This window comes from Podarcis gaigeae (genome assembly GCF_964106915.1).
Source record: "Podarcis gaigeae genome assembly, chromosome: 9".
Lineage (NCBI taxonomy): Eukaryota > Metazoa > Chordata > Lepidosauria > Squamata > Lacertidae > Podarcis > Podarcis gaigeae.
In genome coordinates this window covers 21,283,792-21,299,015 of record NC_139685.1, presented here as the reverse complement: position 1 = coordinate 21,299,015, position 15,224 = coordinate 21,283,792, and the positions used below count along the sequence as shown (strand labels likewise).

General features: G+C 43.2%; 1 protein-coding gene across 4 annotated transcripts in view; it reads right to left on the bottom strand.

Annotated features, from left to right (window-relative positions):
- Positions 1 to 11,526, bottom strand: part of GABRA2 (gamma-aminobutyric acid type A receptor subunit alpha2) — a 69,483-nt gene extending 57,957 nt beyond the window's left edge. The window contains exons 1-3 of one of the 4 annotated variants that reach the window (XM_083755035.1): positions 11,074 to 11,526; positions 10,098 to 10,185; positions 6,417 to 6,532 (exon numbers count right to left, since the gene is read on the bottom strand). In XM_083755035.1, the coding sequence (XP_083611161.1) occupies positions 6,417 to 6,532; positions 10,098 to 10,165 (184 nt within the window). In that variant the 5' untranslated portion in view covers positions 10,166 to 10,185; positions 11,074 to 11,526. Of the gene's footprint in view, positions 1 to 6,416; positions 6,533 to 10,097; positions 10,543 to 10,982; positions 11,002 to 11,073 lie in introns of those variants that run through there. The other 3 variants (XM_083755036.1, XM_083755037.1, XM_083755034.1) reach the window with 3 other exon arrangements.
- Positions 11,527 to 15,224: the final 3,698 nt, after the last annotated feature.

The window sequence follows — 15,224 nt, the reverse complement described above, 5'->3', positions numbered from 1 at the left end:
TCCTATTCTGGAAAACCTCACTTAAAGAAAACAACTTCAGTGATCATATGTCCTATGGACAGGGCAATTTTAATATGTCTATTTAGGAACTGCATATTGTATTGATCAGTACATTGCAACTCATAAATCGGTGCGTAATCTTATTTCAGTGCTTCAACTAGAGCAAAATATTTTGATCATATTTTAGGCAAATAAATAAATAAATAAATAAATAAATGTGGGAGAGTGGAAGATACAATTGCTTCTAAAGCTGGCTTCATTTGTTAGTTCTAAAATTAGCAATATTGTAAAAGTAAAAAGTATGACATTTCAGGAAAATAACTTCTGAATTCACCCATCAGCTTCAGCGGCACGGATTTGACAGTGAATTCTAGTTTACTGGCTGTCATGAGCATTTTAGTTTACACCTGAACCAATTAATTGTGGTGGAATCTACGCACCTATATTTTTTAAAAAACAACCCGCTGTGAAAATGCTTTTTTAAAAAACGTTTTGAAAAATACATTGAAGTTGGCATGGCTCACTGCCACCATCTAGTGTGACGTTTGTATATTGCACTTTACAACACATTTAAAACATTTTATTTGCAGCTGTATAGCCGAGTCGTTTTTCTTCTTCATACTGCAGAAGCAAGACATCAACTTAAAGTGAGAGTTACTATAGGCAAGCAGAATAATGGATCTGGTTGTGGGAAACTTATAAGAGAATTCCTTCACAGTGATTAATTTAGACATGAGTGATTTCCTACTTTGCACCTGCACCTTTGCAATCGCGCTCCAGAAGGTGGCAGATTCTGTAGAGTGTACCATCTATGAGCAGTGCTCTCTACCCTTCCTATATGCCCTTTATATTCCAGTGCCACCATTTTGAGTACAGCTGTGCAGAATTTTTAAAAACAAATAGTTTTGAACCACTTTACAATCAAAGCAGATTAACATACCACTCATTTTTTTCTCATATTAATATAAAGTACAGTACATGCTTTCACATGTTAGTATGTGCTGCCCTTGATTCCCAGAACTTCCTTCAAGAACACCTAATCCCTGCCTCTTCCTCAAAACCGTTTTCCCCATGCATTTTTTGGCCTAATCCCTCTACCACCAACCCTTGAAACTGAGTTTCCATTTACTGTGTTTTGCTCATATCAGACCCATGTTCCCCATGGCCCTCTTTCCTTTCCTTCCTTTGATGCTGGTGGCGCTGTGGGTTAAACCACAGAGCCTAGGACTTGCTGATCTGAATGTCGGCGGTTCGAATCCCTGTGACGGGGTGAGCTCCTGTTGCTCGGTCCCTGCTCCTGCCAACCTAGCATTTCGAAAGCATGTCAAAGTGCAAGTAGATAAATAGGTACCGCTCCGGCGGGAAGGTAAATGGCGTTTCCATACGCTGCTCTAGTTTGCCAGAAGTGGCTTAGTCATGCTGGCCACATGACCTGGAAGCTGTACGCCGGCTCCCTCGGCCAATAAAGCGAGATGAGCATCGCAACCCCAGAGTCGGTCATGACTGGACCTAATGGTCAGGGGTCCCTTTACCCTTTACCTAAGCAGAGGTTGGGTGGTCATCTGTCATGGGTGCTTTAGTTGTGATTCCTGAATTGCAGGAGGTTGGACTAGGCAACCCTTGGGGTCCCTTCCAACTGTATAATTCTATACTTCTATGGTTCACTTACCCTAGTTCACTGCCCTGCTCACAGTTGTGAAGACTATTCTTATGTTATGAATGGTTTGCATTGCCATTAAGAAAAAGAGGTCAGAATAGGCCAATATATATGTGGACTGCCCCTGGATCTTCTTCAAGTTCTCAAAGCTCTTAACCTAGATCAAGATTGTCATCTGAACTAGACATATGTTTAACTGATAATCAATCAGATAATCAATCAATCAGCCCATCATTTGAAAAATAAGACTTGCGCAAAAATGGCAACTAGACATTCTGTTTTGGTGACTGTAACCTTGGTTTGAGGAGCCATTTGGCGCCTAGATTATATATCTGAGTTTCTAACTAAAACCATCCTGTTTAGGTAGCCTTTCTGGCCACGAAGGGCTTTTAGTTCCTGTACTGATATGTTTTGGTATTTTAAGTTTGTTGTACTGAACTGTTTTTATTGCTCTGGTGATTTCTTAAGACTACCCCTGATTAACCATGCTGGTGATGTATCTGTGTGTGGTTGGATGGGGGAAGAAATAGCTCTGTCAACTTCCGCTGGCCTCCACCATGCCTCCAATGTAAAGCTCTCCCTTTCACGTTCCAAAAACATGGTGGGTAGATTTACTGCTGCTGAAATCCCCCCCTACTGGTAGCCCATGGAAAGCTCCAAAGTTAGGCATTATGAGGGTAGACCCAGCCCAGGATCTACTGCAGGCTTCCTCAAATTCGGCCCTCCAGATGTTTTTGGCCTACAACTCCCATGATCCCTAGCTAGCAGGACCAGTGGCCAGGGATGCTGGGAACTGTAGTCTCAAAGCATATGGAGGGCCGAGGTTGAGGAAGCCTGATCTACTGGAACTTGAGCCATCCTTACTGCCACCACTTGACAGCAATGTGCTGAATGTGAGCCTGGCCAGTATGCAAGCTCCAAGCTGGCACAGCTCATAGCAGGGTTTTGCCTCCCAACCCAACCTCCATCCTGGTCAGTATGAGCAATGGGGCTACAGATGCAGTACTGCTACACTGCTCCACCCTGGAATTAAGATTACTCTGTAGTTGTTTTTAAAGCTGTCCTGTGTCTTTTTGTATTCAGCTGCTATGGGCACTTCTTGTTGCCACCCTCACATTTATTTTTATTTTTTTACAAGGTAGGGTCTAAATGTTTTAAATAAATAAATGCATTTTCGTGGAAATAAAGATGGTGGTTACAACTGGAGCTATCAAGAAGGCCAAACTGGGGCACTTATTCAGTGATGAGCACCATACAGTGGTACCTCGGGTTACATACGCTTCAGGTTACAGACGCCGCTAACCCAGAAATATTACCTCAGGTTAAGAACTTTGCTGCAGGATGAGAACAGAAATCGTGCTCCGGCGGCGCGGCGGCAGCAGGAGTCCCCATTAGCTAAAGTGGTGCTTCAGGTTAAGAACAGTTTCAGGTTAAGAACAGGCCTCTGGAACGAATTAAGTTCTTAACCTGAGGTAACACTGTACTGGTGTCAGACGTTTGTCTGGCACCTCCAGATGGTAGTGCTAGGCCTGGGTGTGTCCATATTCACACATCCATCTCAATCGCAATTTTAATTTTTTGCCATGAATAGATAGGATAGCACAAAACATCTAGCTTTAGAACTTAACAGTAAGGCAAGCTCCTGGTTTTTTTGTTTTTTTTGTTTAAAGAAACTGGGTGTCCCCCTCCCAACAGAAAGAGAATAAATCCAAAGAGACGGGGGGGGGTGTAGGAAATTACTGAGCCCTTTGTAGTAACACTGTTATCAGTATGAACAAAACGTTAAGACTGTGAGAACATATTAAACCATCTACTTTCTTAAACAAAGAACCAGGAAGTTGTGACAAAGCCGTACTGCAGCAATACATGGAAGAATACATCGGTTCTCCATGGCAACAGAACTACTTGGTAACTGGAGTGAGCAAAAGCAACCACAGAATACTACAAAAACAGGCATAGTCATCTATATTGCTGCACTGTAACATGCTTTGGCACACTTCTAAGAAAAGAATGAGGAGGCTTCCCCACAAGGAAAACTGGTCTTCTATATTCACCCATCATCAAAGAAGAAATCAATCAGCTATTTCAAATTTGTGCACCAACAAAATATTCTGTTTATCTTATTTTCCCCACCGTGCTAAACGCCATGTATTTCCAGCACATGCAGAATAGCTTTTGCCTCGCCTCCTTGCATAAAAATAGCACTTGTTGGTTTCAGTTCTATTCTCAGCAAAACTGCTCCAAAGACTGCATCCAAGTGAGGTTGCTTACAATTTTTCTGTTTAGATTTCATTGCAGGATTTCCATCAATAAGGGGGGAAAGAAATCAAAACCAAGGAAGGTTCATATATAAGGAGTTGGCATTTCATTTCAGGTTTCCACCCCCACCCCCGTTTTTTTAGTACTCCTGGGTTAGAAAATTCACCTAACCATAGCAATTTATCTAAATTTTATTTAAGCCAGCATAGCAAAAGTGATTATATGATCATTATCCCTTTTTGCCCACCTTGCACATTTATAGTATCATCATCTTGACATGCTCGTTCATTGCAACTTAAGTACTTCCAAAAAAAAAAACCAGCTTTCACCCCTGCATTCTATTATAACAGCTGGTGAACCCAGCATCTGGTGGGGGACAAGTAGTCCTCTTGTACATTTCTGATTGCGGACTGTGGTAAGCAAGCTTCTCGGAGCGGTTTGGTTTTGGATATATTCAAGATGAACTTGCAACAAACAAGCTACACTGCATTTTTTAAAGTGTATTTTATGCTTACTATTCTACACCTCACAACAACTGTAATGGTTTCATAAGCGCCAGTAAGTCATTTATTTTAAAGTAAAGGGATCTGTGTCTTTGGTACACCAGGGAAGGGAACCCATGGTAATGTTTCATGCCAACTCCTGCGAGCGCCAACTAACATGGTTAATGGTGAGGAATGAAAGCAGTAACATCTGGAAGGCCACATGAGTGTCCGTGCTCAGGTCAAGTGCAGGGCGGGCCATATATCTTGAGTGTCACCATTGCTTCATGAGAATTAAGAGCGTTCAAGAGAACACACCCAGCACGACTCTGCAGCTGTGTGTTGAAAGGGAGGAACTGATAGTGGTGGTGGGCAACTGAGGGAAGCTTTATTCATCTTCACATTGAGGAACTCCTGATAAACTTCTGAGGAACGCTAAGATTCCTTGGAACCATTTGAAAACCACTTAAAGCTGGGGTAGATTAGCTTGTTTCAGCTAACTGTGCCTGGGTTGCTTTGCTTTTGATCCTTGCACAAGGATGAAGAACAACAGCGGGAGCTCTTTTCTGCTCGAAGACTCTTCTGCTGGCTGCAACTGTATTCTGTGCTCCCCCCCCCTTTGCTTTGCTTTTGGGGATGACTGCTGTTTCCAGGGCTGCCATCAACAGTCTGCCTTGCATTGATTTGAGAGCTGCTTGGGCCAGAGGCTGGTGTGGAAAGGGCAGGAGTGGAAACACTTTGAAGCTGGAAGCTGAGTTTATTTGTCTTGCTCCTGTCACCCTGCAGGTAGGTAGGTAGGTAGATATGTATTCATGTATGTATATATCTGAGAGCTGCTTGAGGAAGAGGTGAGAGCCAAAGGGCTCTTGTTATGTAGATCTTTACATGCAGTATGGGGCCTGTGACAAGAATCTAAGGAACCTCACAGTGGCGAAGCGTGGGGGGTGCAGGGGGGGCCAGCCGCACCGGGCGCAACACCTGGGGGTTAGGGTTAGGGGGTGCAAATCCACGGGTTAGGGGGCGCAAATTACTTGCCTTGCCCCGGGTGCTGACAACCCACGCTACGCCACTGGAACCTCATGCTTTGACACCAAGCTCTGCAGTTCTAGCTCAAAATAGTTTTGATCTTGAATCTATGGCACAAGCAGCTCTGTGTCCTCAAGATGAAAGAGGTTTGGGTAACCTAAACATCCTGCTGTGGTCCCACAGGATTGGAGGGGGGGGGAGTGACCTAGTTGATCTTCTTGAACAGTCTGTGCCATTAGCTATTATGTTTATACACTATTAACCATTGTAATTGATGGAGGCGATTGAATAGCAAGAGATAGGTTGCCATTAAGAAAGTTTAGCTTTTCAAAAAGAAAAAAGAAAAGTTGTTTGACATCTAGGAGAAAGATGGACATGTAAATAATTTGTAGGAGCCATTTCCAAATTTCACCCTCTTTCTTTCTGAGCTCAGGCGAAAGGTAACCCATAACAGAGCTGCCATTTATTGACCTTAACAAATGCTTATAAAGGGAAAAAAACCACACTGTTATTTCGCCATGATGTTATTGGGAATCCTTCCAATGATTTCAGAGGCAGTTTAATGGTCAGAGGCTCGACCCCTGTATAATACAAAGTACCCACATCAGACCCTTGGGGTGATTATACTATTTATATAGGATTACTCAGCTGTAATGATCTCCTGTGCAGTCAAAACCAAATAGATGTACCTTTCCCTGTTTATTTGTTTTGTAACATAAAAACCCTTAGTAAAAACTATTTTCTTTAAAAAAACACAATCAAAATAATGCAGGCTATGAACAAAATGGCAAACATCAAATGCTACAAAAATGTCACACTTTCAGAAATATAAACAGAATCAATTTTCCTAAACCTAGTATCAAAATAGTAGACACTATTTGGGTTGAAGAACAGGTCAATATTCTCAGGCAAAATTATCAACATGTTAAGCACCAGAATTCTAATTACCCAATGAGGTCTTTTGTTTTTCAAAATGAAGTGTTATTCATTACCTCCTAATCCAGGTCTTAGACGATTATCATAACCATCCAGAAGCCTATCTAGAATTCTTGTAAAGATGGTGATGTTATTTTTTGCTTCATCTTCATTGGGGTCAACCGATGCTGATCTAAACAAACATTAAAAAAAAGTTAATTATGTTCTATGTACATTTAATACACTGTTAGTATTTATTAGCTTTGAATATTCTGTATATGCATTTAATACAAATTATTTGAAGATTCCACCTTTTTCTTAGCGAATAATCAGCATTCTTTAGCTTTTCATTTTTAGGACCCAACTTTAGCCACCACACTTCATCATGTGAGCAATGTTAATATTTACCATTTCCCTTTTCTTATTCATTCGCCATGTCCTTTTCTGTTTTATGTATGCTTGCTTCCTCAGCCAAGCCTATCCAAAACTTTCCTACTAGATATTTAAAACCCCACCCCAGCTAGGTATGCTTTTTCTCTTTCTTCCAATTTCTTCTCTGGCAGTCAAAGAAAATAAAGTGGCTGTTGGAGACAGAATACTGGACAACTTGGACCCTTGGTATGATCCAGCAAGGCAACATGTCTGTGTGTGTGCGTGTGTGTGTGTTTAAAAAACTTAAAACAAATGAAAATAGTAGCAAAATCACTGGTGCAACCCATATCACTTTTGTCCACTTCCTTACAACTTATCTGAGGATTGATTACTTGCCAACACTTGAAATAAGTGCTGCAAACAAGATCCAGTTGTATGTACCTGCAATACCTGAAGCACAGAGTAAGGTGAAACCTGTAACAGCAAACTCAAGAGTAGATCTTTGTCCACTAAGCCCAATACACCATGGAGCACAGGAAGTTGCCTTATATGGAGTCAGGTCATTGGTGTCTAGCTCAATGGTGTCTGCCCTGACTGGGGATTCTGCCATCCCAATCTAGAGATACGTACAGGGATTGAACCTGAGACCTTCTGCATAAAGTAGATCATAGAATCATAGAGTTGGAAGAGACCACAAGGGCCATCGAGTCCAACCCCCAATGATGCTCTACTACTAAGCCACAGCTTTTCTAATAAAAGTTCAGGTCCTTCCAAGAATTGGATCACTGTCAGTCAGGACCTCCTGCTACCCACTTCCTTTTCCAAGAAACTTTGTAGCAAAGCAGGGAACGAACACTGGAAAGAATTGGCCGGTAGGGACCTTATAGGACTCATAGGCCTTGATGCATTCACTGATTGACAAGGCCTCGGAAACAACAATCCATATGCATCCCAACGACATGGGTTACAAACTGCAAGGTCTTTGCCACTGACACCTGCTATTAGTGCTCTTTCACAAGGAAATGGAGAAATATAAATATATTTGGGAAAGCGGGGCGGACCAGCAGGTAATATTTACGTGCTTATTTTTTCTATAAAAAGTTTTTTTAAAAATAAAGCAGAACTGCAATGTAACTGGAGCACATACTACGTTTGTTGATGAGAAAGACATAAAATACTGGAATTTTAGAAAAGACTGGAAAATTCTGGTTTTCTTCATTATGGTTAAATACAATTGCACTGTTAAATACAATTAAACAACATACTGCAGCTATTTCTTTATAATGAACACTTGCATGGGAAGGAATATCAGGATGTGAAAAGCATGGTTTTCATCCTGGACCACCTTTGCCATCTTCTGAGAAGGCATTCTGACTATGCTTTCACTCAGTGACCATGTAGCACACAAGACATGGAGAAAAGCTGTTGTGATAAAACTGACTTCTGATGTTTGTAAATCATGGGTAGTTGCAATGAGATAGAAAAGCAGCAAACCACAAGAGAGTCTAAAATATGTATGGATCTTAAAACGAATCCTGTTAAATTATGGTAGCAGTAGTGGTAAAAGTATTAATTCAACGGATTTCCAGGCTGATAAACATTGGGGGAAAAGAAGAAGAAAAAACTTAAAATTCAGTTTTGAAGATGCCATGGAGAAAAAAAGGAATGAAAAGTAATCTGATCCCCCTTCATCCCATTCTGAAAATCAGCAGCAAACACAGTGACTTTCTTCATTTGCTGTCCACTTAAGACTGGTGCTGAAAAGCGAATGTCTCTTAAACTGGGAAAATCCAAACCAAGGCCTTGTAGTATTTCTTTGAACGTCAGTTCTGCTCCCTGTACGGATCTTTCCCATGAACCTTACAGTAACAACCAAATTTTTGCTTGAAATTTATGATGCTTAGATGCCCCTTTCATACAAGTTCCAAGTATTCAGCTAGCATAAAAAGAATATGATATACATTGTCTTTCCCCAACAATCTACAGTTATTTATGACATTTGGTGGTTTTTTTTGAATGCATGATTAATGCTATCCTCCTTCTGAGGCAATTTCTGTAATGTGAACACAGTTTGGACTAAAACAAAATAAATAATCAAGAAAGACAATATTACTTTTATATGGATAAACCATTATTGAGAAATTAAGAAAATAGGAATATTCAACAACATGGACAAAGCATTTAAATGTTTATGGGTTGTTGTTTTTTGCAGTTTGTGGTATTTCAGGACCCTTCGCTTACAAGTAATTTGACTTTAGTATTTCACATGTGAGCTGTCAATAAGATTTAAGATACTATTGTTAGTACTTGCATGTTGTATACAAGCAAATATTTTTACCAGTATTAAAGAAATACTAGTTTTGTAAGCAAATTATTAGATAAAAACTAACACTGATAATCCTATTAGAGTCTAATCCTGAAAATTGTAGAAGAATGTAGTAGTCTTTAGGTACACATGTTGACTCCTTGGCAGCAATGAGACTTACTCACTTGAGTAAAAGGACTAGGCCCACTGTGGCTTAACTAATACTGCAGCATCCTTGCTGGCTAGATAAACCTCAAAACCTCAAAGCAGCATTTAATTCTAGCCACTGAAATATATTGCCGATTACTTGGCTAAAATTGGATGCATTGCTATTCACTATCGGATGAGTTTCTTATGATTTTGAGGAAAATAAAAGACAGAAATATGTTATATGTTATATGCTACTGCAGCCCAAGCTGTGATCTATGAGCAAAATGAAGTTAGAAATCATCATTAATTGGATGCATAGAGGTGCCAGGTAAAATCAAATCTAAGCATGCATTTTAGGTTGCCTTTTATAATGCTATCACTTTAGATATATAGTTTATTAAGCAACATCAAAAGTTGATTAATGAATCAGGTTATTGTTTTATTTTATGGGATTGTGGAATTGTATACTATCTCCACCTAGAGGTTTGAAGATTAAATGTCTCCGTGTTCTGTTATGTTGACCAAAAATACTCCCCATTCCAACCCACGTCCACATGCAAAATATCCCACTATCTTCAGTGTTTTGGTTTCTTTCCTGTTCCTTATTCTCCATGAGGACTGGTGTGATATAACTAGAGTGACACAATGACTCCAGAAAACATTGCATAGCTTCAAAGGCTGCACAGAAAGATCGTATAGTGCTCTTCTTTTCAGAGGTAATCACGAAACTGTCATTTGGCTTTTAGAAAGACTTGTTTGACACAAGTTATTAACATTTCAACAACCTCAGGACTTCCTCCTTTACTTCACCTGTGCTGCGTACCAACTGATCTTATATTTAAAGAACAGCCAGTGTACATGAGCGGTGCTAACTAGCAGCAAACAAGGCAATCTCTGTTGCTGTTGATCAAGAAGCAGAACCTCCTCTCACCTTGCAGAGAAGCACGCCAACAAAACGAGAACCAACTGCATCATGTAGAACATCAGTTTCCTTTTCATAGCTGCTTCCTTTGCTTTTCCTAGCGATGTAAGAGGAGAAGAGAGAGAGAGAGAAAAACACTTGGCTTTGAATCAGTTTCCAACCAAGCGATGCCTTCAATTCAAACCAACAAAAAGATGCCACTTCAATGAAGACTTTGGACCCATGGGTCGCTGAAGCACTCCCCCGCTTAAAAAAACAACAACCACCCCACACTAACAAGTTATTACATCTCCGTCCTCCTCCCAGATCATGTGTTTTTCTACATGCAGTGCATAATCAAAACTGACATATGAGCAGATGCAGCAAACGTTGCTTTTCCTCCTCATTCCCATGCAATAGAAAGAAATCCAAGACTTCCCCCTATCTTTTTCTTGTATATTAAAAAAAGTCCATCAGTAATTCCTCGGCTGGTTTCGCTACATCTTCAAGCAAAAAATTTTTTAGGGAGATGTGGCAGGTGGGGGGGTGGTGGAGAGAGGCATTTGCAAAGGGGTTCACTGACACTGCCGTGAACCGAGGCAGCCCAGCTCTTTCCGAATGCTGAACATGTTTGACAGCTGCTTAAAGATAATAACTGCCACAGTCACGGAGATAGATGTCCAGGGAGAGAATTCATAGAGAGGCGGAATTCGCAAACAACAACAACGAAAACAGTCGCGGCGCAGCGCAAAGTTGCAGAAGCCTCCTGCCCCCCCCCCCCAGCTTCCAAATGTCTCACTCAAATAGGCTGAAGGGGGGAGGAAAGGTTCAAAGCCAAAGCATCCTCCATCACCCCCCCCTCTCCCAATGCAAACCACCCATAAACACACATCTCCTTTTCATTCTGGTACATACCCCTGGAAACCACTCACTCCCCACTCATTCCAAGGGAGGGGAGGGAGAGGGACAGAGGGAAGAAGGGAGGGAGAACAAGTAGGGAGCCTACCTTGGGAGCACCAGGAGGCGCTCAAAGGAGCAGCCAAAACATAAAGGATAATAATAATAATATTAATAAGGACTTGGCGAGCTTGAGGAGGGAGTCCTCCTTAGCGAGGCTCCGGAGAGTGGGGGGGGGGGGGAGCTCAAGAAGAAGGAAACTTAGCAGAGGGAGGGGGGAGGCTTCCAGACGACTGCAGCAGCCCCTGCGAAGAGAAGCGGACCCAGAGCGGCGGTGTGTTTGCGTGCGTGTGTGTGTGTGTGTTGTGCATGTGCGCGCGCGCGCAAAGCAGGCGAGCAGTAGCGCGAGGCGGGCGTAGAGCAGCAGCAGCAGTCAGTCAGTCAGTCAGTCCGGGGTATATGGGTATGTCTCCCTCTCTGCGTGTGTGCGACCGCGTGCGTGTGTGTGAGGGAGTGAGGGCGAGCGCGCCAAACGCGTGCTCGCGCAGGCAGCGGATGCAGCTGGCACGCGCCCCCGGGGGCTCCAGCGAGGAAAGGCGGGAGGAGGAGGAGGAGGGTGCGTGGCGTGGGGCGGGGGGGACGGGGAACAGTGAGGGGGCGGAGCCGCAGAGAGAGAGGGAGAGACACCGTGAGGGGAAAGAGCCGTTTGTGGTCCACCGGCGCCGCTGCTGCTGCTGCTGCTGCTGCTGCTGCTGGAGCACCGCGGGGCAGGAGGAGCCCCGAGGCACCCGGGAGCGGGGCGTGGGCTCGGCCGGGCCCTAACGCAGGGCGTCGTATCGCCCCCCCCCCACCGCCTTCCTGCTTGCCTAGCAACCGGGCGACGGTGGAGTCGCCGTCTGGCGGGGCTTTTTTTTAGGGGGGGGTCTGTTTGGTTGTGAGGGTGAGGTAGACGCCTCCGCGTCGTGCGTGGTTCTAGCTCGCGTGGCAACGGCCCGGCCTGAGGCGAGCGTCGTCTCCCCGTGAGGGAAGGAGGAAGCAGCCGGCGCCGTTCCCACCCACTCATTTAGCCCCTGGCAAAGCGGGCAGAGACAGCGGGGTTAACCTCCCAGGGGTAGGGGGGGGAGAGATGGGGAGGCCTGTGGGGAGAGTTGCGCTCCCCCCCCCCCCGCTGCCCAATTGCAGCTGCTCGCCCCGCACCCCCAGCCCCCTTGGCGCTTGCTCGGCTGCTTCCTCGCGCATCCCTTTTCTGGCTGATCTATCCAGACAGGTTACTGCAATCCCAGCCGGCCGCTCACACACCCAAGAAACGTGCTCTTCCAAGAAGTTTGCATCGGCACGAGATTTGGGGCGGGCGGCGGGAAGCAAGGGGGGAGAAGGTGGCTTGGGGAGGGGGGGACTTCCCTCTCCGTGCCTGCTTTGCACTAGCAGCAGTTGCTGGAGATGTTGGAGAATAGATGGGCTGGAGGAGGAGGAGGAGGCGGCTGGGGCTGTTGCTTAATTTAGCCTTTCACTTGTCAGATCCATGTGCACCAGAGAAGCTGTTTCAGGCTCTCTGGGTCTCCGCCACCCTGTTCTCCTCTGCTTTGCCTCTCTTTGATCTCGCTCCTCTGGAGTCTCGGTGTGTTTTTTTGTGTGCTTTCCCCCCCAGGTGATGAAATGCAAACGAGGGGAAAGTGGGTCTTGCTTGCAGCAATGTAGACTGGCATTCATAAGGTGCACTCAGAAGGGAGGGCGAGCAAAGTATAGAAAGAGCTGCTTCCATTGCCTCTCTCATTCATCCCCCCAACAGCATAACAGGAAGCTGTAAAACATGCTGGTGATGAGAGAACAGAAGACTTAAAAAAAGAAGTAGTAGTTCCCCATAAAAAAAACAGGTCATTATGACCTCCCTAAGTGCTGCTGATTCTTCATCAATCTAGTAAACCATGAACATTGTATAAAATGGAATAATATTGTTGCACTCCACCACAATCTCTGAGTGGTGCAGGATTCCAGGGGTTCCAGATGCACTTTACCCAGGGTTTGTGCTTCCTTTTGGAAATGTGGCACAGTGGAGACTGTGGTGTTTTTATGAATCATGGTTTATTTACACATACAGTGGAACCTCGGGTTGCGGACATAATCTGTGACGGAGGAACGTCCGCAACCCGTACCGTTCGAAAGCTGAAGCGCCGTGTCTGCACAGGCACCGGAACGATTTGGCACTTCTGCGCATGTGCGAAGCATGATCTAGCACTGCTGCGCATGCACAAGCAGCAAAACCCAGAAGTAACCCGTTCCGGTACTTCCGAGTTTCCCATGGTCCACTACCCGAAAACATGTAACCTGAAGTGGGTGTAACATGAGGTATGATTGTATATACAACTTATGATGGAGGGGTTCACAGCATTAACACCCAAAAAGGGTTTTGCTTATCCAATAGTTGCAGTCTTGAATCCAAACAGAAATCAGCCATTGTACTCTTGACCGTCTACTCCAGTTTACTCCCTTTTACAGCCTGCAGCTTTTTGCTTTCAGCTTCTACCTGACACACTAGCAAAAACTCCAAGGACTCTCAGCTTTTGTCTTTCTAACTAACTAAACAGGTGGAGGGAGGTGCCCCTCCTATTTGTCCACTCACAGAGCCCCTCTCATGTAGCTTTCTTAATGGGCCCTTACCTTCCTTTTGTCTTCTTAGTGGATCATCTCCCATGCCATTACCTCTTCAAGAAACTGGCCTGGCTTATATTTTAATCTTTGCTGAATCCAGGGGTTCAGTGTTTGGTACTCAGAAACTCATAACAGGGGGGAGTCTAAAACTCATAACACAGGGAAGTCTAGCACACACAAACTCATAATAAAATATCCCCTTAATTTTTAGATTTGGATGCACTCCCCTCAACACCTTGTAAGTCAAGAGCAACAAATTTGGATGCAGCAGGAATTAATTCTTATTAATTCTCCTTAGCTTTTGTGTTATGTGTCCCTATACCAGAAGCCTCAAAGCCAAGGATAGGGAATTGGGAGTTCTTGGTAGTAAAAGAGAATGCAGAAATAATATATAGTGTGTATATCAGAAACTGAGTATCAGTGAGATACAGCTGTGCCTTGATATGAAATCTATTGAAAGAAGTGTGAAGTGCATATTAAAGGAAGTATACAGTTGTGTGTCAAAGGGCATGTGGAATCCCATAAAAGGGAACAAATACCATCATGTGATCGTGGGTGGAAATACTAAGCCTAAAAAATAATATAGTACTGGAAACATATTATTGCCCCCTAACCCAATCTCTCAAGATGGTGTCACTGTGGAGAAACATATTAGGAAGGTAACTAAATAAGAAATAATGGGTGGCTTCAACTACCCACATGTTGGGTAAATGTTCATTCATGTTATGGCAAGCAGACAACATTTCTAGATTGCACAACATACAGTATGAGTTCTCCATAGAACAGTGACTTATGGACCTAATGAGAGGAAAAGATATTCCTTGACATAATCTTAACTACAACCTGGGTCTGGTAGTGAAATGTACATGTAACCAGTTACTTAGGAATGATGATCATAGTACTGTCAAGTTCAACACATATGTAAATGGAAAATAATCCAGGAACTCTAGCATTATACCTTCGTAAAAAAATTAAAAGTGGGAACACCAGCTTCCTTTTTGGCTCAGATGTTAGTGTTTATTAAAGCAAACATTTGATAGGGTAGGCTAACAAGCTTTCAAACTTCACAGAACTGTTCACGGAGAGGCGGGTTGGGGGGAAAGGCTCTGTGCTGCTCAAAGATTTACTACCCGCCACTGATTCCAATAAAACATCATTTGAATTACATTGGATTCCTTTTGTCTTTTGCATTGGCTCCTATCTTATTATTGTATCTGTATGCTGCTGTGATTATGATTATAGTTTAGGATTCTATTTCTCCTCCCCCCCCCCCTTCTGTTTAAGAACAGTTCAAGGCTTTCCATATCAAAGAAAAGGTCTTTAATATGAAGGAACAGTTGAAAGGAAGGAGACTGAAAGTGTTAGGATACTTAAATCTCTTCAGACTGGTTGAAGGCTATTTAAACAGTATTAGAAAAGGTTAAACAAAATCAGTAAAGATTAAACATAGGATGTTAGCAAGTCTTGCCCAGATGAAAAAAATCAAAAGGGGCACAATCTCTGGCAAAAAAACTGTGTAAATAAATGTTAAAGGAAGCAAAGTAGAATTTGTGGAGCACTTTACCAAAAAAAATTAACATAAGCAATAAAATGTTGTTTTATGTATGAAGC